At 54.7% G+C, this 24,699-nt stretch overlaps 1 protein-coding gene across 1 annotated transcript; it reads right to left on the bottom strand.

Annotated features, from left to right (window-relative positions):
* Window positions 1-929: 929 nt before the first annotated feature.
* On the bottom strand, window positions 930-24,033 carry MCM5 (minichromosome maintenance complex component 5). Its single transcript, XM_081309510.1, has 17 exons — window positions 23,913-24,033; window positions 23,537-23,711; window positions 22,076-22,202; window positions 21,865-21,993; window positions 17,746-17,918; window positions 16,304-16,459; window positions 14,410-14,576; window positions 12,954-13,125; window positions 12,032-12,143; window positions 10,561-10,704; window positions 10,197-10,262; window positions 9,872-10,048; window positions 8,990-9,102; window positions 5,746-5,874; window positions 4,793-4,935; window positions 3,416-3,543; window positions 930-2,427 (listed from the first exon to the last, which is right to left on the bottom strand). The coding sequence occupies exons 2-17, from the start codon at window positions 23,701-23,703 to the stop codon at window positions 2,326-2,328; spliced, it is 2,205 nt and encodes a 734-aa protein (XP_081165636.1). The 5' UTR covers window positions 23,704-23,711; window positions 23,913-24,033; the 3' UTR covers window positions 930-2,325.
* Between the last annotated feature and the right edge of the window lie 666 nt (window positions 24,034-24,699).

Genomic DNA, 24,699 nt, shown 5'->3' with positions numbered 1-24,699 from the left:
ATAGTTTTTCTTGAAGAGAAAGCCACTACTTACAAACACATCTAAAACTACACATTTTCATTAACACTTTAATGTTGTGTGGATTGTCTATTTCCAACAAATAGAAAACAAAGTTGGACATAACTTCACATAATTTTAAGTAGCAAGTGCTAATGGTCCCTCTGCAAGACTTCTGGTCTGGTGGGGGTGCTGAAGACCATGTGAGACCTACTATGTCCCATCTGTCCTCTTCAACAGCTGCTCAAGCTTTCTCCCGCCCCCAGTATTGGGGATTGAACTCTGGAACACCGTACCATTGAGCTACATCCTCCACCTATTTTTATTCTTGAGACAGGGCCTGGCAAAGCTGCTGAGGCTGGCCTGAACTTGCGATCCTCCTGCCTCAGCCTCCAAAGTGGCTGGGATTACAGGTGTGCACTACGGCAATGACAGACCTCCAGGCCTCCGCCACTACTGAGCTGAGGGCTCCCCTCTCAGAAGCTGGGTTCTGCCTGCTTCTTCCTGTGTTTTTCCCCTTGGCTTTTTGGGGCTCAGCTAGCTTGCGCAAGGCCTGAGGTATTTCCTGGCTCAGGTCTTTCTTCAGCTCCAACCCCCATGACCACCAGGTTGCTGGGCACGCTCCAAGCCCAGCCATTCCTATGAGCCCCACATCCTACCCCAATCAAGCCAGCAGTGCCCTCTGGTCCCTCAGCACTGCATCTGATGGTCCTGCCACTGCCCTGTGGGACAGTAGCCAAGCAGGGCTTGTCTCCCCCACTTGATCAGCTACTCCAGAAGGCCAGGGCCATCTGTGCCCAGTGTTCACTCAGACTGGCCACAGGGAATGCCCGGGAAGGGAATGGAGGCCACGTGCCATGGGGTTCAGCCCAAGCCTGGCTTGAAGCCTGACCTTGCTGCACTCCCTCCCAGTTACATCTCCATCCGTAAGACAGAGGTGATCCTGGTGGCACCACACCCAACTGGGGGAAGGGCACCAGAAACACCAAGCTGCTGCTACAGGTTTAAGGTCACTCAAGTCCAATATGAACACAAAACAGGCAGTGCTCAGGCTGAGGGATGCAAGCCTCCACCTGAACAAGATGAAAGGCTCATAGCAAACGGAAATGCCGCCTCAGGTGCAAGGAACCAAGATGCCACCCAAAGCAAGCATCTGCTGTTCCACGTTCTCCTAAAAATCAGAAAAGGAACAGGCTTTGAACGTAGTGAGTCAGGGGAACATGACTTAGCTCCTCTCATCTCACCATTTCCTGGAACAGGGACGCCAGGTCTTTGAGCAACTGGCAATCTACGCACAAAAACACCCTTGTGATGAACAATGACCACGGCGATGCCGGCTTCCTTGTTCCCAGCTCAGTAGCTTCAAGTGCCTCCTGTCACTCAGTGTTTATCTGTAAATACGTCACCTGCTAATAACGCACCAGGAGAAGTTCCAGCAGAACTCAAAGTTCAGATTCCCTTGAGACTTCACATTTCTAAATGCTTTAAGTATCAAATATTTTATTTCACTAACTTTTCCTCAATTTTGTGAATCTTAGATTCTAAAAACCGAAATACAAACTATGTCAATATTAAGAAAAATAAGGACAAAACACCAGCAGTTTCCCTTCGGCCCCGTGGCCCTCATGCTTCTGGCCAATCAGTGCTCACCTCAACACTTGGGCTCCGACCCGTGCCCCCCACCCAGGGTTACGGGCCCGCGGGACCCCAGCCCTCTGCTCCGACCTGCTATGCTCTAAGGCTGGTAGAAATCCGTTGCCAGACTCCACATGCCACTGGAGCTCTGATGGGCTGCCAGGCCTTTCCTGCTCTTAACCCCAAGGAGCAGGGAAGCTGTACCTGCTTAGGACAATGAAGACTGAGACACAGAAGGGCTGAGCAGGGCAGGGCAGTCCAACCTGCGGTGCAGAGCACTGAGGCACACACTGCCTCGTTGCACCCACTAGCAGGGACTCAGGCCAGTGTGGCCCCAACAGAGGAAGACCCCGGGGCACAACTAGTCTAGCGACTCACCCAGGCGCCTGCGTGAAGGCACATGTTGGGAACCAAGATGGGTGGCTCCAAAGCCTGCCCCTGCTCCAGCTAGCCCCACCATGAGGGAGATGCCACCAGGTGCAGAAGCCCCCAGGTACTGAGCACAGCACGCTTTATTCTTTCAACAGACAAAAAGCACATTTCCTGAAACTGCAGTGAAGGCAGTCGCCTGAGGCAGATGCGGGCTCCTTCCTCCAGGGCAGAGAGGAAGGCAGACGGTGGCAGAAGCCATGGCACAGTCCTGATGGCGCAGGAGCTAGGTGCAGCTGGCGGCCAGGTGTCCGGGAAGGCAGCTCACTTGAGACGGTAGAGCACCTTGCGCTGCAGGCGGTGCTGGATCTCGCCCCTGCGCAGCATGAGCTGCAGCACCTTATGGATGGCGTGCTCCGGGTACTTCTGCAGAGCACAGGACAGATATAGGAGCATGTCCCCCGGGACACGGGAGCCCATGTACCCGCTGCTGATGGCTGTTTTCAACTCCGGGCTGCCCTGGCTGTAGGAAGGGCTCAGACTTTTTGAGCGCCTGCTGTGCACCAGGCATTAACTTATCCCATCCCCAATAACCCCATGCAGCCGGCACAGCCCCATTCACAAAAACGGAAGCACAGAGGGTTAACTCTCATGCTTGGGGTAACATGGCAATTAAGTGGCAGAGCTGAGACTTAAGTCCCTGTGACTCCAGGCCTCAAGCCTTGTCATCCCTAAACCTAAGATTCAGTCAGCTAGAGACCACCTCCCCAGAGTGTGCTCTCGGGATGAAAATGAAAATAATATTGCAGGGGGAACCAGAAACGAGGACTTGCCGTGATTTTAAAGGTGGCAGCTCCCCCCAATTTGGCACTGGGAATTTATCTCCAGGGTGGCTCTATCTGAGCACATCCCCACATCCCCAGACCTTTTTTCTTGAGTCAGGATCTTGCTAGGGCCTTGTTAAGTTGCTGAGGTTGACCTAGAACTTGCAATCCTCCCGTCCCAGCCTCCCAAGTTGCTGGGATGACAGGCGTGCACCACCACGCGCGGTCCTACCTCTTCTCTATGGGATCAGTAACCCTGTCCTCAATGAGCAGGAAGGCTCACCCTCCTGGCTCTGGCCCTCCCAGCCCCGTAAGAAGCCAGGCAACCGAGGGGAGGAATAGAAGGACTAGGGGAACTGAGTAGCCTCTTCCCTATCCCCTGGGGAATATTAAAAAGTACCCTTGCCCCTGACTAAAGCATCCCCGGGAGGGAACCACAGTTGTAGCATCCCACCCCACACAGGGCCCATCTACTGAGCAAAAGGACACTAGTGCTGGGTGGTAGGAGTTGGGCCAAAGAACACTTCCTGTACCCCATGCCAGGCTCCCAGCCATCCTGCCCTGCCCACCCAGCCCTAGCAAAAGCCCACCTGCTTGGTGAAGTCCTGGATGATGCTGTGCTCGGACACCTGGGAACCAATGGCAAAGCGGCGCTTGAGCTGCCTCTCGATGCGGCTAAGCATCTCCTGGTCCTCCTGGCTGGTGAAGCCCTCCACCCCTGCAGGTGTGAGATGGGTGGGTGTCAGGGTGCTGGGGACCTCTGGCCCAAGCTGGGAGGCCTGGAGAAATGGAGGCCTCCAACCCAAGAAAGGGGCCTGAGCCAAGTCCAAAAGAGTGCACTGGAGAACACAGGGCACTGAGGGCCAGCGAAGGCCAGCCACGACCAGCCATGTGAGGAAGGGTGCTACAGGCAGAAGGCACAGCAGGCACAGCGCAGAGGGGGGACACGCCTGACTCGCTCAGCAGTCCAGGGGCCCCAGTGCCACCATGGTGACTAAGGGCCAGCTCCCACGGGCCCCTGGAGGCCACAGCACGATTGTCTCAATTTTGGTGAAAGAAGAGCCACTGCAGGACTCTGAAGAAAGGACACGGGTCACTTCTGTGTGACAACTGCTGGCAAGCGAGTCCTACAAGACTGGACCCACAGATTCCATCCAGCCGGACAGCCACAGGACAACTTCCTGATATGGTCTCTAGGGAGGGTGGGCCACCCTAGAGACCACATCCAGAGGGTGCCAAGTAGCCTTCGGCAAGGAGGTCCATGATTTCCAACTTCCTTGAGCTGACAGTGTTCCCTCCACCTGGGGTCTCCAGGGAGCCCCAGTTCCTCACTTCACACAGGTCACCCTGAGAGCCCCCACCACTGATGGAAAGTAGCACCACTCCTTCTCCAGTATCCTGGTCCTGTGTCATGTCCCCACTCCCACCAAGACCCCTGACCGGGGGCACCATGAGAAGGGCTCCCGGAGGGTTGGCTTTCTCATGGCTAGCACAGGAAGGACGGGCAGACCAGACCAGCTGGGTGTGGCCATCCAGGAAAATGAGAACAGCTCGGGAAGCACTGAACAGTTCTGAGCTCAGCACACGAGGGGTGACTGCTCCTAAGCAACAACAAGGTTACCCCCAAACACCTGGACTGGAGACTGAGCCAGGGGCACTGCACCACTGGCCACAGCCCAGCCCCTTTTATTTTTTGAGACAAGGTCTCACTAAGCTGCTGGGGCCTCTCACCAAGTTGCTGAGGCTGGCCCTGGACGTTCCTGTGATCACAGGTGTGCGCCAAGGCACCCAAGATTTCTTTTAATGAACTACACCACAAGACTGCATTCAAGGGTCTGGAGAGAAGCTGCCTCCTCCCATCCTAGAGGATAGCCTGGGGGACAGTGTGTAGAGGACGCTCAGAGAAGCAGCACCTGCAGGCCGTCGGCACCCAGGGCCCTGCCCAAAGGGCCCCAGCACCTGCTCACCTGCTAGGGTGCCCGATAAGGCAGCATCCAATGTGGACACTTGGAAGAGCCTGAGGGCCTCCTCCACATCTGCCTCGGTGGCAAAGGGCTGCAGCTTCATCTTGCTGAGGGCCTCTGCAATGCGCACGATGGCCTCCAGCTGCCTGTGGGAGCAAAGGTAGGCATGCTCAGGACTGCCACAGCCCACACCGTGCCCGGGAGGGACTCGTCCAAGGCAGCAGTACTATGGTGGAGATGGCCACTGCCTATAGTCCACCTTAGTAATGGAACTCTGCGCTTTACTCCAGCACTTGCCAACCCTCTAAAGGACACTTCCCAGCCTCTTCTGGTGTGTTTGTGTGACCAAGTGTGCCCAGTAAGGCACAAATCTGACCCCTGCGAGGGGACGTCAGGAGGATCCTCAGAGCATGTGCCCTTCTATCCCTTCTGCTCCCGAAACGTGGAAGAGCAGCTTTCTGCGGCAGGAGCGAGCTGACAGAGGACACGCTGCGACAACTAAAGAACCTGAATAGGCCGTCCGTCACCTCCCGACACTGCAAACTAGAAATAAACTCCGGGCTACCTAAGCTGCTTGAGTTCTCCACTGCCACAGCCAAATCCACTTCCATCAATCAGTACTGAGGGAGGACTCAACCGCATAGGCCCCTAATCCATCCACTATGCAGTGTCCACACTCACAGCAAGGAGGGGCGGAGGCTGAGAAAACTACGACTGCTGGGCCAGAAGCTGGGTCCAACACCGTGACTTCCAGGTCTGGGTCCTTCACTCACCTTCAGGCTGCCCCCCAGCAGGAAGCCAGACCAAATTCAAAAGAGGCGAGGTTCAAAGCTTCCCCAGACTTCAACAAACTGAGAAAGGCAGGTCATCAGGAGGCCACAGTGCAGACTCCTGAGGCCCTCCCCGGGCCTGTGCAGGGTGGTCAGCAGCGGACCTCGGAACCCTTGCTCACTCACCGCACAGTGATGGGGATGCTGGAGCGGCGGTCACTGTCCCTCTCATGCTGGCGGGCCCCACTCCGCATGATGATATACCGGTTCTTGAGCTTCTCCGCAGCCTCTGCTGATAGCCGAGGGCCACACTTCCTGCAGGACGGTAGGGAGCAACTAGCCTGAGCCCAGGAAGGAACCCTGGGGTGCCCACCGTGTCCCCAGTCAGAGCTCCTGCTGGCATGGGTTAGCCACATCAATGAGAGGGACTGAAGAGAAACCTGGGCTGCCTGTGGGCAGGCACCAGAGATCAATGCAGGGGACAAAAACAGGTGCCTCTGTCAGAAACAGGTGGAGGAGGTCTAAGCACGTTTCCAGTGGTGAGCCCTACTACTGGACATCATGGAGTGGCTACCAGCTGGACGTCCTCACGGCAGCCTCCTGCTCCTCCACCCCAGCACACCTGTGGACACATCCACAAGAGGCTGGACAGGGCAAGTCCAGAAGTTTGAGACTCACCAGGAGGACAGGCAAAGGAAAATCTGGTCGGCCTCTACCTCCATCCGGCCTCTCCACCCCAGGCGAACTGACAACCTGACTTAAGGGCACCCTAAAGCTGAGGAGACTGAGGACCAGAGGGAAGAAGCAGCTCCCCAGGATTTGGTGGTGAGGAGACTATATTTCAGGGCTCCCTCACTTGCAAACATGGGCCTTAGCTTCTGAAGACTCTGAGCTTCATCCTGGCAGAGGCGTCTGAATTAGGGACCTACCTGACCGCCATGGTGGACGGACCAAGAGCCCTCTACCCTTGAGGTTTAGCCTCTTCAAAAGATAACCGAGAGATGGGACGACCTCAGGGGTAGGTGCTGGCTTCACATGCCAGAGGCCCTAGGTTCAATCCCCATCATCAAAAACAAATAAAAGAAAACTACGGTGTTGTGTGTCAAGAATCTGGCTCTGACAAATCTTTACTCCTCACACTTCAGATAGAGCCCTAATATCCAGAGTATACAAAGAACTCAAAAAATTAAACAATAAGAAAACAAATAACCCAATCAACAAATGGGCCAAGGACCTGAACAGACACTTCTCAGAGGAGGACATACAATCAATCAATCAATAAGTACATGAAAAAATGCTCACCATCTCTAGCAGTCAGAGAAATGCAAATCAAAACCACCCTAAGATATCATCTCACTCCACTAAGATTGGCAGGCATTATGAAGTCAAACAACAAGTGCTGGCGAGGATGTGAGGAAAAGGATACACTTGTACATTGCTGGTGGGACTGCAAATTGGTGCGGCCAATTTGGAAAGCAGTATGGAGATTCCTGGGAAAGCTGGGAATGGAACCACTATTTGACCCAGCTATTGCCCTTCTCAGACTATTTCCTGAAGACCTTAAAAGAGCGTACTATAGGGATACTGCTACATCGATGTTCATAGCAGCACAATTCACAATAGCTAGACTGTGGAACCAACCTAGATGCCCTTCAATAGATGAATGGATAAAAAAAAAATGTGACATTTATACACAATGGAATATTACTCAGCACTAAAATATGACAAAATATGGCATTTGCAGGGAAATGGATGGCATTAGAGCAGATTATGCTAAGTGAAGCTAGCCAATCCCTAAAAAACAAATGCCAAATGTCTTCTTTGATATAAGGAGAGCAACTAAGAACAGAACAGGGAGGAAGAGCATGAGAAAAAGATTAACAACGAGAGGTGGGAGGGAAAGGGAGAGAGAAGGGAAGTTGCATGGAAATGGAAGGAGACCCTCATTGTTATACAAAATTACATATAAGAGGATGTGAGGGAAAAGGAAAAAAAAATACAAGGGAGAGAAATGAATTACAGTAGATGGGGTAGAGAGAGAAGATGGGAGGGGAGGGGGAATAGTAGAGGATAGGAAAGGCAGCAGAATACAACAGTCACTAGTATGGCAATATGTAAAAACGTGGATGTGTAACCAATGTGATTCTGCAATCTGTATACGGGGTAAAAATGGGAGTTCATAACCCACTTGAATCAAATGTATGAAATATGATATGTCAAGAGCTTTGTAATGTTTTGAACAACCAAAAAAAAAAAAAAAAAGAATCTGGCTCTGGGCACTGAGGCTGTGGCTCAGCAGTAGAGCATTCACCTGGCACATGTGAGGTGCTGACTTCAATTCTCAGTACCACATAAATAAGTAATATAAAGGTATTGTGGGCTGGGGATGTGGCTCAAGCGGTAGGGCGCTCGCCTGGCATGCGTGTGGCCCGGGTTCGATCCTCAGCACCACATACCAACAAAGATGTTGTGTCCGCCGAGAACTAAAAAATAAATATTAAAAATTCTCTCTTTCTCTCTCCTCTCTCACTCTCTCTTTAAAAAAAAAAAAAAAAAAAAGGTATTGTGCTCAACTACACACACAAAAAATGTTTAAAATAAAAAGAACCTAAGGGGAGGGGGGATAGTATAGGATAGGAAAGGTAGCAGAATACAACAGTTACTAGTATGGCATTATGTAAAAATGTGGATGTGTAACTGATATGATTTTGTAATCTGTGTTTGGGGTGAAAATGGGAGTTCATAACTCACTTGAAGCTTATGTATGAAATATGATATGTCAAGAGCTTTGTAATGTTTTGAGCAACCAATTAAAAAAAAAAAAAAAAAAGAACCTGTCTCTGTAGGCAGGCGCCTGAATTCATATTCTCCTATGTGAGACCCTAGAGCTACTGAGCCTTGCTCTGCCTTGGTTTCCCCACTCGTGCAATAAAACTATAGTATCCCTCATCACCTAACCTCTCAGGTTTGGGGGGACAACTAGGAGTTTAACAAAACACTCAAAAATGTGTATGTGTATGATCATGATTACTGAAAACCCGTGAGCGTTATCATAACCCTGACTGACACACACGGGCCCTTGCTTGGTGCTGGGCTGGGCCAGGTCCTTGTCGTCCTGTGCAATCCTTACAGAGTCAAGCACACTGTCCAAGGTCAAGAAGGGTGGGTGTTACCCAGAGCCATGTCCACGATGACCTCCCTGTGGCTGACTCTAGGGGTTCTCAAGACCATCTTAACTCCCACTCCTCATGGAACTAGAGAAACTGAGGCAGAGTCCTATGTGTGAGGCCGGAGAGGAGCAATGCAGATCCCACAGGGCCACTCCACACAGCAGCCTTGTCGGAGGCATCCCAAGCCAGGAGGCAGGACCAAGGCCACTGGGCCCCTTCCCTTCACATGGGGGGGGGGGGGGGTTGTGTTCTGCACTCACGCTCGGCAGTAGGCGATGAACTTCTTCAGCTTGTTCAGGTCGATCTCGCCCTCCGCGGCCTGTGTTTGTGTCAGCGCGCTAACGTGCAGAGTGATCACGTGTTTGGCCAGCATCTGGGAGCAGAGAGGTCACCAGGTCATCCCACAGGCCTTCCTGAGCCTGGGTCCCCTTAAAAGTCAGGCAGGCGAGAAGAGCTGATGGGGCCCTGGCATCATGAAACCAGCAAGAGTGCTCAGGTCTCAGGTGTGCTCGTCCCACAGGACAGGCCCCAACCCTTCTGCACACATCTGCCCAGATACCATGGCTCAGATGGAGTCCAGCCTCCAGTGCTTGGGAATGTGTCTATTTTAAGGATGGACACTGGATCCAACCAACAACTCTCCACCCTGGGACTTTTGCTGGACCCTCCTCTTAACTTAGGGGCAGATAAGCTACCAGCTCACTGGTCCACCTCAAGGAGAGCAGCTGCCTGAGAACGAAGCTTCCTGGGGAAAGCAGAGGAAGAAGAGCTGCCCAACAGCCTGGACCCACTGCTGGGCACGTCCATTCTACAAGCCTTAAGTTCTTCTTTCAGAAACCTACTAACCAGAGCAGGGGTTCTCTTACGTGTAACCCAGCATCAGCCCCTCTGTTCCACAGTAAGAAGGTGACACCCAGGGAGGGTGATTGGGCCGAAATCATACAGGGTCTCCCTCTTGGCAGAGGCCAGGCAGGCTACAGGGCTCCAGGCACCTCTGAGGCTCCAGTCTACCATCTTGTGTTCTCCCCGCTAACTCCTATGTGACTATGGGGGCTTCACTGGCCAAGCACCTTGTTCCCCCTCCTCCAGGACCACAGGCTGGTCTGGAGCCCTGTGGCCAGTGGCCCTGCCCCTGGACATACCAGATCCCTCTCCTCGTTGTGCTCATCCTTGACAATGAAGATCATGTCGAAGCGGGACAAAATGGTGGGCATGAAGTCAATGTTGTCTTCCCCCTTTGTTTCATCCCAGCGGCCAAACACTGAGTTGGCAGCAGCCAGGACGGAGCACCGTGAGTTCAGGGTGGTAGTGATGCCAGCCTACAGGGACAGAGCAGGAGGGGAAGAGGGGAGACAGGTCTGTCCCACATACGCCCAGGTGGTACACGCTCACCTCTAGGCAAGTCTGGGCAAGCAGGGTCCAGGGCAGCCCATCAGAGCAGGCTGCAGAGGCTGACCAGGTGCTCACCTTGGCGATGGAGATGGTCTGCTGCTCCATGGCCTCATGGATTGCCACACGGTCATCTTCCCGCATCTGAGAGGGGGAGAGAAACATGCACCACGCTTACCCAGGTAGGACGCAGTAACAGAAGAAAAACCAGCAGGAGTTACCATTCTCAAGGACAGGCTGTGGCAGTGGCAGGAACTTGGTCACCTCTAATCATGGTGACAAGCACATGGGCTTGGCTTTACTCTCCCTCATTTCTAGATATGGAAACTGAGGCTCACAGAGGTTAAACAACTCTCCAAACTCGCCCTAGAATAAATACAAGTCTCCCAAGTCAGGAGCACCTGACGTCACATCTTCCACTCACTCACCTCATCAGACTCACCTTATCAAACTCGTCAATGCAGACAACCCCACCATCAGCCAGGACCATGGCTCCGCCCTCCATGATGAAGTTCCGGGATGAGGGGTCTCTCATCACGGAGGCGGTCAGCCCTGCAGCACTGCTGCCCTTCCCAGACGTGTACACCTGGGGAGAGGCAGAGGTGGTGGCGAGGGCCCAACACCAGCTCCAACCCATGCTTTGACTCAGCATGTCAGTCAAGGGGCCCAGTGGGTCATGATTGGCCCAGGTCTCACATCAAAGCAAACCGCGAAACCTGCAAAGAACTCAAGGCTCACTGAGAGCCCCTCTCTCTGGCAGGGAGGAGCCTGGCTTCAGCTGGCCTGGACACTCACCCTGGAAAAAGCATGGCTCAGCGGGTCCTGCCATCTCCCACGAGAAGAGCACTGACGCCCAGAGAAGGAAGACACACTGCTAGGTAGCCTCAGGGCTTGGGTGGGGATTACTGGTTCCCACATGGCTGGCCCCACCCAGAGCCCTCTGGCATCTACATAGACCTGTGTGCTACATGCTGCCACTGAGCCCTTGGAACATGGCAAGACCAAGCTGAGATGCCATTTAAGTGCCAGGTGCACACCGACCACAGCACTAACAAGAGCGTAAAGCGCTCCCTCGACAGCTGCTGCATCGGGGCGGGTGCAGCGGCGTACGGCAAGCGTCTAGCCTGCAGAGCGCAGGCTCCTCTCCCGGCACCACAAAATAAACCACCACCATCAACACAACTGTTTAAATCACATTATATAAATTACACTGAGAAAATTTCTGATCCCTTTCACTGTTTTCAGTGTGGCTGCTAGAAGATAGAAAATGATGCACGGCTCACACTCCTGGGTCACATGAGCCTCTACCATGGGACAGAGCTGGACACTTACTCTACTCCCGCCACCCACTGTGCAGCCTTGTCCACTGACCCCAGCGGCCACTCCCTCCCCGACTTGGACAGCCAGACCCACTCGATGCACAGGGGGGGCCCGGTTCAGATGGCTGGTGCCAGCTCTGACCTGGTGCTCACCAGCAGGGGCACCCCAGGAAGACACTTCTCCATTCCGTTCCCTCAGGCATAACGTGGGGTAATGGCTCTCACTGCAGAGCTGGGGAGTCAGTAAACACACCCCAGTACTTCCGCAGTGCCTGGCCCTTGATCTTCACAATTATCATTACCAATGTCATTAATCTCAGGGAGATTAGGAGACTTGCTCAAAATCCACTGTCCACTACTGCCCTGGCTGAGAGCCCCAGTCTCAGTCCAATGCGCCCGCCCCCACACCCAACCTGCACATGCCTGTAGGTTCCCTTTCTTCCCTCCCCTCTGCTGTCCCAACACAGTTAGGAGGGAAGAGGAGGTTCTGAATGAGCCAGCCCACCCTGGGTCATCCAGGGACCCCACAGTCCTGCTCATAGCATCTTCCTGGCTGGGATAGCCAGCTGGGAAAGGGTATCCCAGGCCACTCACCCCGATGGGAGAGCACTTCTCCACGAACTTCAGGAGCTGGGATTTGGCCGTCCCGGGGTCTCCCAGCATCAGCAAGTTGATGTCTCCTCGGCGAGTGAGTCCATCTGGGAGTCTGGGGACACAGGGAAAGAGAATTCACTTGAGTGAGGGCTTACCTGGGCTGGTCACCCCAGCCTCTCGTGAGGACAGAGCAGTAAGAAGGCAGGAGCTCTGGTCTAAGACCTCGGTTCACAGCCAGCTCTGTGGCTCCCTGACCACGGCAGGCCTGGCCTAACAATGGAGGGCAGAAACTACCTCCCAGGGGAGGAAAGGGAAAGGAAATGGTGCTTATGGCTGTGCCGGGCCACACCCAGCAAGAGCTAGAAAGGAAAGGCCGCTGCCTGTGGGTGGGCTGTGCATGCTACAATGGAAAGGGAGCCAGAGGGTGGCTCACCCAGATGCCTAGGACCAAGTCCCTTTGCTCTCTCTGCCTCAATCTCCTCGTCTATAAAACAGGCACAAGAGCAGCATTCTCACAGGGTTCCTGCAAGGACTGCTGGGTTTCAGACACTCAGGAAGAAGCCTGGAGCACAGTGGGACTGCAGGAAGGGGCAGCTGTTAGCGTTTCAAAAGGACATAATGTCCTGTGTCAGGCTTCTCACCCATTTCTTTCACACAGAAACCTGGGTTCAGATAAGTGGTGTCTCTCACCCAAGGACACACAGTAAGGAACAGTGTTATCCAGACTCTAAGCCCAGTGCTCTCACTGCTCCTGCCAGCTCTCCCCAGCCCACTTCCAGCCAGGGCCGGAGGAGCCCGAGACTGGCACCAGGATGAACAGCGAACAGCAAGCCTGGGAAACGCAGAAAGAGCACTGATCCCCAAACACCTGGCAGCTGTCCTGCAGGCCATGTCACTAGCCCCCGTTCCCCAGGCCCTTCACCTCTTGCGGGAACCCCCAAAGAGCAGGCAGGCAATGGCCTTCTTCATATCTGTGCCACCAAAGATAGAAGGGGCGATGCTCTTGGAGATGACCTCATAGACGTTGGGGAGGGCGGCCAGGCGACGGAACTCTTCCTCCTCCTGTGGGCTCACGGCCCCAGCAAAGCTGCGTCCTAGGTGGGTAGGGAGGGTGCAGAGTGTGAGGGGATCTACTCCAGCTCACCGTCCAGCGGGGCCCCCGCTCAGGCACCCCGAGAGCAGGGCCCGCACAGCACAGCTGTAGCCTAAGTAAATGCTACCCTGGAGACCAAGCCCTCACGAGGGCCGGGTAGGCTCTGGATGCAGGAGGACGGAGGACTCAGAGGGCCAGAGGGTGTTGGCCTCGGGGACTACTGGCCATCTCAGCCAGGGAGTAATATGTCTTCAAACAGCACCGCTCACTCTGGCTACCGTGAATGGGAAAGGCAGGATGAGGACCAACAATCCAGGGGAGAGGGCAGAGGCTCAGACCAGGTTGGGGTGATGGGCAGTGGTCAGATCCTGGGCACATTTAAAGGAGGAAGGGCCAGATATGCTCACAGATGAGGCACAGGGAGGAGAAAGGCACTGAGGAGGTCTTGGAGGGTTCTACTGAGCAACAGGAGGGAGAGGAGGGAGGGGAGAGAGGGGAAGGAAAGACTGAAAGGGAGCCAGTTTGGGGGCAGGGGATAAAGGAGATCAGCCGTAGCCACGCTGAGTCTGAGACGCCTCTTGGACGCTCCAAGTCAATGGCTGGATATGAGTCTGACACAGGGAGACTCCAGGCTAGAGCTGGACATGTGCAAACTGACAGCATACAGGTGACTCAACTATCCAGGCAGTACAATGACCCCTCTAAACCAACTCACCGCAGTAGGAGTAGGGACTTCTCCCACCCTCAGCTGTAATCACATGCCCTCCACTCCATTACCCAGCTCACCCACTCACCACCCAGACTCCCACTGACTCTCCACACACCCCCAGCCAGGCCAGGGTCCTCACCAGCTCACCCCATCCCCTCCCACCTGGAAGACCTCCCCCAGCCTTCTAAGTCTAGCTCAGACACCCCATGGTCACTCAGAGCCCCATGGGAACTGAACGCCCCAGCACCTGACACTCCTCGCTCCTGCCTCCCAGAGGCCTGCGCTCCCCTCTCCCACACCTGCTGCTATGGTGATGCAGACCGCCACTCAGGAATTCCCCGCCAGCTTCAACCCTGCATCTAGGCAAACACCCTCAGTCAAGGGCCAACAGCAGGGACCAAAGGTGCAAGTGTCAGGCCAAGAAATGCTTGCTCACTCTAAAACACTAACACTCAAGGGCGTGAACAACACAAGGGTGTCTGGGCTGCCTCCCACGGTACTGCGCTACCTGCTGAGGGCAGTGTGCAAGCCCAGCCTTCCAGCAGGGGGCCACACCAGGACCCAAAGCCAACTCACCAGAGCCATCTGTGTCCACCTGGATGCCCAGGACACGAATATAGGAGCTCCGGATGCCCACACCCACCCTGTCACGACCCTTGGTGGAGTTTAGGCCATACTTCTTGATGGAGTAGATGCCCATGATGGTGACCCTGTTTCCAGGGACAACCTTGTCACACAGGTACCTAAGATGAGGGCAGGGAAGGAAGAGAAAGAAGAGTGAGATCCTGGTAGGGACAGCAAATACCTGCTTATGCCCACTCCCACAGCACCCAGAGCCACCTTGGCATTCCCACCTCCAGCACGACACCCTCAGCCAGCCCCACTCACACCAGGCCCAGAGGAGGGTCCCTCTCCCCGACACCACCACCCCATGCCTGGATGGCTCAGTCGTTCAGAGCACAGCCTCGACAGTGTGGCAGCCTCACTCTGAACTCGAGAGCTCGTTTGTAAGGTGTCCGAGGAGGTGGCTCAGTGTCCTGCCCCTAGTCTTTGAGAAGCGCCCTCTGGTCTTATCTGAGTCAGGCTCCTGTGTGGATCCCTTCCACCATCTTGGGAGGACTTCCTCCCCAGGCCCTCCTTGAAGTGCTCCCCACTTGAGCTTCTGCCTTGCCCCATGAGCTTAGCCAAATCAATTTGCCTCTGGGCTTTCATTTCCTCTTTTTAGAAATAAAATGTTGCAACAGGGAAGTCTCCAAGTTCCCCCCAAAGCTGGGCAGCACAGAGCAGGCACACAGTAGCCATGTGACCTCAAAGAAGTCACTGCAACTCTGAGCCTGGGGGGTGATATACTATTTCTAACCTGCCTCAGCCACAGTGGAACCAAGTAAGGTAACAAATACAAAGGTGCTCCACACACCACCAAGAGTCACATCTAGTGAAGGACTACCACTGTCCCCGTCATTTTCCCATTATTTATCCCAACAACTCATTCCACACCCTACTTAACTTTAGGAACACGTACCTCTGAAGAATAACCCAAGCCTTAATTTGTGTTAAGGGGTTTTACTAAGCTCTTGGCTTGTATTTTAAGTAGCCCTTTCAGAGATCAGAATTGTGCTTGTCACCATTTACACATGAGGAAACCGGGGCTTGGCAAACTAGTAACTAGCTCAAGTCTGACCTGTCCTGCACCCTCCATGGCCACCAGTGGGGCCCAGGAAAGCTACTATCACTCCACAGTACGCTCACATATAGAACACGTGACCTCCACCTCAGAGGTGCAAGGCCAGGCTAAGAACTCCAGGCCAGGGTCTCTAAGCCTCTCCAGGTCCCTGTGGGGGACCAAGCCAAACACCCACCTCTCCTTTTCCAATTATTTAGCAAAACTCTAGGCTTTTTTGGTATTAGGGATCACACCTAGAGGCAGCACTGAGCTACATCCCTAGCCCTTTTTAGTTTTTGAAACAAGAGTCTTGCTAATTGCCCAGTGTGGCCTTGAACCTGCAATCCTCCTGTCTCGGCCTCCCAAGTGGCTAGGATCACAGACGTGTACCACCACAACCAGCTCCAAAAGCAGACTCAACAGAAAGCCTGGTGGGGTGGGGTGATCTGGGCAGAGGCTTTCCACACTGCTGCTTAGCTGGATGTGCCCAGGGCCTGTGGGTCCTGAGAGTGCTGTGGAGATCTCCTAGGAAGAACATGGGCTTTGGCAAGCAACAGATGCAGGCTTGAGGCCGGCTCCTCCACTCAGTCATTCAACCTCTCCAAGTTACACTTCTTCACATACAAAACAGGAGCTGATGTGCCCCGGCTGACTAAGGGAAGCCAAGAAGAGGAGGCCAACAGGAAGCACCAGGCACAGAGCAAGTGCTACCCAATGAGCCATCCTCCTCCCACCGCCCACGCTTCAAATGATCCACGCCCGGCAATAGCCCTCATGAAGGCCCCCTCGCAGGCCTGCCCATCTCACCTGTCACAGTAGAGCTGCATGTGCCTGGGCATCTCGCCGTGGGGCACTGCATCAGGCAGCTCCTGCAGCTTCAGGGTCTGGAAGTCCACGCACTTGCACTTGTCCGGCATGATGAAGTACGGGTCGAGAGGGCACTTGGGGCGTCCAGCCTGGTCCCTGTTCGGGAGGGACAGTCACCAGAGCTACCCTGAGAGCCCAAAGACTGGGGCTCATCCACTCTAGAGGTCAACAACAAGATGTGGCTGAAGGTCACTGAGGAAAGGCCCTAAATGGAGGGCAAGTCTGCTGCACTAGCAGCACACAGGAGTCGGGGGAGTGATGGGAGGCCTGGCCCCCCAGCATGGTGAGGCAGCAGACAAGCCTCACTCACAATCCCCTGCCAGGGCCCAGCACCCCACAGTTGAAGAGGTCGAGCTCATCAGGTCCCTTACTGAACCCCACTCACATCCCAGGACCTTTTCTTATGAGACTCGAGGCACCCACAGGCCATTCTGAGGGTCCAGGCCTCTATAAACCCTATGCAAAGTCTTCATTCAACCAACACAACAGCAATGGGCACAACACCACAGCAACGCACTCACTGCACTCCAGACACTGCGCCAGACACGGCGGTGAACCAAAAGCTCCCGCTCTCAAGGAGCCAAGTTTTACACAAAACAAGCAAGTAACTCAGTAATAGGATGACCGGCACGTGCTCCAAGATAGAAACAGGCAGATGAGTAGCCAAACTGTGTGCACCAGACGCCTATTGCGAGGATCGTGTGCAGAGCACTCAGGACAGACTGGCAGCCTGAGGGAAGGGGACAGCAAGTTCAGAGGCCCTGAAGCTGGGAACAGAAAGGTGACAGAGGAGCGGGGAGAGCCCAGAGGGAGGCGGAGCAGACTGAGGGAAGGCCCAGCACCTGCAGTGAGGGCTGCCTGGCGGCAGGTGGAGCAGACCAGAGGGGCCTAAGCCCACATGACTCCAAGGTGAGACACAACAGCAGGGACTGAGGCAGACATGCCACAGGTGGCTGGGAAGCCAGGTAGGTGCCAGTGGAGGCCAAGGAGCAGCCAGTGTGAGCGTGGAGTCCTCTAGAGGGCCAGGCAGTGAATACGCCACGCTCCGAGCACAGGCCACAGGCTCTGCCTCTGCAGCCATGGCCGCGTGCAGTGAAGGCGCGCAGCTATGCGGTTCACATGCAGCACCTGGCCAGCAGCCAGGCTGCTCTAGGGGATTTCCAACAGACTCTGCCCTGGACTGTGCTTCCTTCCTAACCTGGTTGCCCATTCAGGCTGTCATTCATCCTGGCAGGGACAGAACTCACTGTGGCGGAAGGACATCACACCCCAGGTATCAGAGCACAGCCTGTCCCAGCAGGTCTCTAATGAGATGCGGCAGGCAGGGTTGTCACCAATTTCCACTGCTTTACGGCCCCAAAGTCCCTTCTGGCCACACTCACGTGTTGCACTTCCTGGGCAGGGCGTAGCCCTCCAGGCCAGGGCGCATGGCGATGTTGGTGAGGGTGCTGCGGCAGCTGCGGCACTGAATGGAGATGCGGGTGGCCTTGGCACGGACTGCAGAGGCCGCAATGACAATGCCAGGGATCTTCACCAGGTGTGACATCAGGTCTGACTGTAAGGGAGCCATCAAGAGGCTTGTTGGTTAGGGAGCCAGAGGACACCATAGAGCTGCTGGGGAATGACTTGCACAGGGTCTGGAGGAGGTGGCCCTGAGCCACAGGGAAGGTTGCAGCTCTTTTGCTCAGCTCAGAAGATTTCTTGGGCACCCACCAAATGCCAAACTGTCTGGAAACAAGGGCTCCAGGAGCCTCAGGTGCAGCCTCTGCTTCTCAGGACTTCACCACACAAGGGAAAGGGGCAGGGGTGAGACAGGAGACGTACTCCACTTCGCAGCAGCAGAGCCAGGAGACCTGACCCAGCTCTGACAGCAATTTCCCTGGCCAGGGCAGACCAGAGCACCAACCTGGAGGCAGGGACCCAGGTTCTCTTTCAAGTTGTCAAAAGCCACACAGGGCCCTCTCTCTCAGCCCGAGTTTTCCCATCCTCCTCCTCCAGCTTTAGTGCCCACGATCAAGTCCTGGGTATGCAAAGCACACCTCTGCCACAGACTAAACACCCACCGCAGCTTCTCCGTCAGTGACCACCCGACGCTGGACACCAAGGCAATAACGTGAATTTGTAAGTGTGAAGTTGCAGTTACCTGCTTTCTTGTCTTTTCAAGATACACACCCGAAAATTTTCAGATGAATTGACGATGTATGGGGATCACTTCAAAAGAACCCCAGGGCCACAGAGGAGGCAAGACTGGCTACAGATGCTATGAAGCCAGGTGAGAGGTACAGGAATCCACTGGCCTAATCTCTAAATCCTAAAACATTAAGGGAAAACTCCAGGCGCCTGCTGCTTCCTTGCCAGCCCCCAGCTCACAAAGCTCCTAGGACACAAGTCTGCAAGACTAGGACAATCTTTCTCCACCAGCTCTCCACCAGGGCTACCTTGGGCTGAATGAAAGAACAGACACAGGGCTGGGGATGTGGCTCAAGCGGTAGCGCGCTCGCCTGGCATGCGTGCGGCCCGGGTTCGATCCTCAGCACCACATACCAACAAAGATGTTGTGTCCGCCGAGAACTAAAAAATAAATATTAAAAATTCTAAAAAAAAAAAAAAAAAAAAAAAAAAAGAAAGAAAGAACAGACATAGGCACAAGGCTTCGTTGGAGCTCTTGAACAAACCAGGCACTGTGGGAAGGAGTGAGGCTGAAAGAGGCTAAATTCAAGGGTCTGTGCCTGTGTTGTCACTATGGGAAGATGAAGCTGTTGCCACCTTAACCTGGGACCTGATCATCACCAACATGGCTGATGACGGGCACCCAAGCCATCCCTCTCCTCTGCTGGGATGCAACACAAAGCACCAACACCACTCAACAGTATTCTTGCCCAGAGTGTGAAACCAAACACAACCAGACCTTTGGACCCAATTCCCAAGTTCCAAAATTCATGGGTGGCAAGGGGCATGCCACCAACCCAAGGAAGCCTTAGATAAATTGACAAGGCAGCACATTCTTCTAAGGTCAATGAGCCCCTTCTAATATAACTGAGAAAATATTTATATCCAGAAACACATAGGAGGCTCCCTGGATTAAAGAAGACTTCCATATAACAAGCTAATATAATTCCTGGTCCTGCTGAAATACACGAGTTATAAAAAGCATGGGGGGGCTGGGGTTGTGGCTCAGCCGTAGAGAGCTCACCTAGTATGTGCAAGGCCGAGTTAGAGCCTCAGCACCACATAAAAATAAGTAAATGAAATGAAGGTATTGTGTCCAACTACAACTAAAAATTAAATTAAAAAAAAAAAGCATCTAAGGGAATTAGGAAAATATGAATCTATATGATATCTGATACCAAGTTCAAAACCAGCCTCAGCATCTGATACCAAGGGATCTTTGTTAACTTTGTTTGGGTGTTGATAGTGGAGTATGTGAGAAGCCATATTTTAAAATGATCTCAGTGATCTCAGCAGCTTGGGAGGCTGAGGCAGAAGGACTTCAAGTTCAAAACCAGCCTCAGCAATTCAGCAAGGTCCTAAGCACCTCAGCGAGACCCTGTCTCTAAATAAAATATAGAAAGGGCTGGGGATGTGGCTCACTGGTTAAGTGTGCCTGGATTCAATCCCCAGTACCAAAAATAAATTAATTAATTAATTAATTAAAAGAAGTCCCTTCCTGCCCGGGCTTAGTGACACACCTATAATCCCAGTGGCTCAGAAGGCTGAAACAGAAGGATCTTGAGGTCAAAGCCAGCCTCAGCAACTTAGCAAAGCACTAATCAACTCAGTGAGGCCCTTTCTCTAAATCAAATACAAAATAGGGCTGGGGCTGAGTGGTCGAGTGTCCCGGAGTTCAATCCCCAGTACCAAAAAAAAAAAAAAAAAAAAAAAGTCCCTTCCATCATCTTTTCTTCCTATTCCAGTAGGTTTTCTGGAACAGAGGAGCCGCATCCATGCTGGAGCCCCCTCTGAAGCCTGAGGTTTAGGAGAAACACAGGAGGCTGGCCACCTCTCTGGAGTAAACATGTCCAGAGCCACAAGGCTCTGCCCAGACCAGGGACATAGAAGCCTGCAACGACCCACAGAGCAAATGTTGTGCAAAACAACCTGCAAAGGACAGGGCCCCTGGCTCTCCAGGATCAAAGGGCCTGAGGTCGTCCCCTTAGACCCACCCTAACAGGCAATCCTTCCAGAGAGGGCTCATGCTCACTGAAGTGGGCCACTCATTACGGAGCAAGACAGAAGACCCTGAGAAGTTGGCCTCTGATCCAGCACTGCCCTGCCAAACCATGCCACCCTACAGGCAGGCACTCCAGGGAAACTCAATTGGCTCCACACAGGCTCACAGAGTCCCTATCAAAGTGGACACCATCTAGAGACTGGAGAGCCCAGAGCTTTGGGGAACAGACCTGCTGTCCTGCTAACCACGGAAGGCGATAACGACCCTGACAAAGCTGCGAGGACTGTGGGGTTCTGGTAAACACAGCACGGCCTTCTCAGACACAGAGCTTGATGGAGGTGACACTAGGTGACAGGTGACACCTTCACTGGCTCCCTACTGTGCTCCAAACAAAACCCATGCTCTTTCCTGTGGCCATGAAGGCTCTTGCAATCTGGCCTCTCCACCTTTCTCTCCCCAACCCTGTGCTCTCTGGGTTCCAGCTACTTCTTCCTGATCCCTGAACATCCCTCTGCTGCTGCTCTGCCTGGGCACATGCTGCTCCCTGAGCTTGGAGAGCTGATTCAGACTGGAACCCGGCTGGCTGGGCATGGGCACGCTCCAACTCCAACCCACTTCCTCCTGGAGGTCTTCTCTAGCCACCCTCCACCTCTCGGGCAGGCTCACGTGGCACCCACTTTCTTTTCTTCATGCCTCTATCACGCTGCAATCTTCTAACTGTTCCTTTCCCGTTTCTCCCACTGTAAATTCCAAGAAAACAAGCGCCTGTTCTGCTCACAACAGTGAGCACCCAGCGCATCTGCTCAACAACACAGAGAGTAGACAGCAGATTGTTCTGCCAGCCTCTCCTGCTTCCTTGTGACTCCTCAGCCACGGTGGGGGGCTGCCAGCACGGCCCTGGCGTGCGCAGGCACACACACACCATGCCCTCTCAGGCTCTGCACCAGCTGAACCCCCTCGGATGTCACCTCCTCCATGAAGGCTTCTCCATCTTTCCTAGAGGCTTCACACCCTCAGGTCCCTCTCTTAATGGCTTGTACTGCATTTCCAACCATCCAAGAATATGTGACATTTACTGGTTTCTTCGTCTCCCCAGATATAAACTGAGAACAGGAAAGAGTTGGGCGTGTAACGTTCACCATTGCTTCTCCAGGACTCAGCCGAATGTCTTGCCCCCGGGACAAGCTCAATAACTATCAATAACTATCTGTCCAATGACCCAACTTTAGAGAGAAGAAAACAGGCTCAAAAGGGCCAAGTGTCTTGCTCAGGGTTACACAGCCAGGCCCAGGGCTGCTTGTCTTGAAAGCCCTGGCCTCTATGGACCCACCTTGAGGCTCCGAATGCTAGACGGGCTGGCGTCTGACTTCAGCATGACCTGGATGTCCTGGAGCACCTCCTCACCAGAGGGCCGTGGCCTGGTCACCTCGTCAGCCACCTCCTTGGCAGCTTCCTCCAGCTGGAGAGGAGGGAGAGCACAGGCTGTTGGTGGTTGGCTAGGGCCAACCCTGGGGGCTGAGCTGAGGCAGGGTCCCACTCACCAGCTGCAGGTGCTCGGCTGGCTGCTTGTACAAGTAGTCGGCCAGGTCCTCATCAAAGCTGGCCAGGTCCTCCATCTCCACCTCGACCCAGTACTCCCCCAGGTTATAATGCCGCTTGAGTTCATCTCTGGAGAAGGCAGGGAAGGGTACAGAGAAGAGGGAAACTGGCTGTGGCACACCTGCACCCCCAGGACCTGCCCCACCACTCCTCATTCCACCCTTTAGCCCTGCAGAGGCTCCCTACTGCCAACAGAAACGTCTTACAAAGAACAGCTCCATGGTGCAGCTCGTGAGGTGTGTCCACAGTGACAGACACACAACGGCCAACCAGTTCCTACTCTGCAGGACTCCTCAGCACCATTAACTCACTTTTGGAGACAACAGGACACATGCCTCAACTTAGAGGGTCCAGGGCAGTAAACCCACATCTGCCTTGCAAACTACCATACAGACTCTATAAGGAGCATCCCATGGGCTCCTGTCCCAAGGACACATCTGGGGACCATGGACCAAGGCACAATCTGCTCCCAGCCCCACCGCATCACAGATCCAGTCCCTCCTACCTCTTATATCCAGGAGCCAATAAAATGTGCGCTCTGGCCCCGGCGGTAAAAGCACACCCTGTACACCATACTCCATGCACACGGCTGCTCCTACCTAGAATGCCACACATGCTTGGCACTGTCCACTCAGCGAGTCACCTTAAACTCTAGCTCCTCTGGAAATCTTCCCCACCTCCCTCCACTGAGGCAATACCACTTGGAATCCGTTGGTGCCCACACCTTGCTCCCCTGACTTATGAGCTTCCTGATGACACGCAGTTTGTCTTTCCATGTCGGTTTCTCAGTGCCTGGCACATAGGCAATGCCAGCTGCTGCACCAACAGATGGTGGCAGGAATGGCTCTACCCATCCTTCTGATAAAGAAACTGAGGCCCAGAGAGATTGCCCCCGGGGAGGCAGTGGGCTAACATTGCTGGAACTGTGAATTCACATTGTGGCATCAAAAGTCATGGGTGCCGGGGGAGGGGGAGGCTAGGCCTGCAGGGGCTCCACCTGCGGTGGCCGGCTGCCCAGTGGACCAGGAGCAGCAGGGCCGCCCAGCTCCCACGACAGTGCCTGGCATGCAGCAGGCGCCCAACCAGATGAAAACCAGAACCAATGAAAACCTGAACTAATGCACGGGCAGGGAAGTGAATCACACCTGCCATCCCCAACTTTTGTGCCACTGAGAACGCAGGGACCTTGTCACAGACGCTACGTGCAAGGACAGAAACTAGGAAGTGGCCCTGCTCTAGCTGGGCTTCTGGCAGCCCACGCGAAGGCGACTCCTTCCAACCTTAACTCTGGGTACAAAGGAAGCAAAACCGGGGGTTGCGGGGAGCAGGATGCGCCGTGGACCGGTCACCCGTTTGCCCCGCTGGTCTCCGCGGGCTGGACCCCGCGCCGCGGCCGAGCGCACCTGTACTTGAAGGTGAAGCCCGTGCGGTCGGTGCCCACCCGGTACTGCCGCAGGAACTCCTTGAAGCGCCGCTGCAGCTGCGACTTGCGGGCCTGCCCCTCGTCGGCCCCGGGGTCCCCCCCAAAGCTGTCGCTGTAGAAGATGCCAGGGTCGTCGAAGCCGGACATGGCTGCACCTGCGCGGGAACCGAGAGCTGGAGCGGGCCGGGGGCGCGCGCGGCTGCCCCTCCCCTACCAGGCCCGGGTCGTCGGCCCGGAACCGGGGAAGTCGCGGCCCCCACACGGCTGCCCTCCCGGACCCGCTCGCCAGGCAAGCTGCGGCCCACCCCCTCACCCCCTGCGCATTCCGCTGACCTCCGCGAGCCCCAGAGCCTCACCTCTACCGCCGCACTACACACTCCGAGACACACGCAGACCCCAGCGCTCTGCCGCCGAGTTTCGCGGGAAAAACGAAACGCTGCGTTCGTACGTCACGGGCGGTGCGTTCCCATTGGTTCTTCAGGGCCCCGCGGCCAGCGATTGGACCGCTCTGAGCCAGGGAGTCCCGCCTCTCGGGACGGTTGCCGGAGCGGATTGGATATGGCTCGCATGACGTAATGCCCCCGCCTCTTTCCGGGCTCCATTTTGTGTGCGGAATAATTTGGCGCGAAACTTCTGACTTAGGAAGTGGTGCGGGAGGCGCAGAGCGGCCCGAAGATGGCGGGAGGGCGCGCCGCGGGCTGAGGGCTGCTGTGCCCTTCTCTTAAGACTTTTTTAAGGTCTCAAGAGAAAATGACTCCATCCAAAGCCATGGGGAGAAAAAAACAGAATGGCGGAAATGATAGGGTACCGTTGCCCCGTTTTGTAACGGGAGACGGGTCGGAGAAGGACGGCAGGGTGCCACGCCGCTCGCTGCACCCCAACAGCCAGAGGCGACAGTGAGTCATAGATGGTGACCCGGTCCCTTCGCCAGCCGCGGAGGACCACCGATCTCGCAGGCCCGGTCCTAAGGAGCTGTTCTGCCCTCTATTGGTGGATTTTACAGCCTTTGGCGATGCCTAAAGCTTTGGGGAAAGGGCCGGCCTGGGCCGCGTCCTCCCGCACCGCCCTGGCCACCCGCCGGGACCCGCTTCTCTACGCCGGGACACGTGTTTACTGAGAGCCTCAAGTCGGGTGGCCTGGTAG

This window comes from Spermophilus citellus (genome assembly GCF_964194105.1).
Source record: "Spermophilus citellus genome assembly, chromosome: 10".
Taxonomy (NCBI): domain Eukaryota; kingdom Metazoa; phylum Chordata; class Mammalia; order Rodentia; family Sciuridae; genus Spermophilus; species Spermophilus citellus.
The sequence above is the reverse complement of the archived record's forward strand: the minus strand, read 5'-3'. Positions and strand labels throughout refer to the sequence as shown.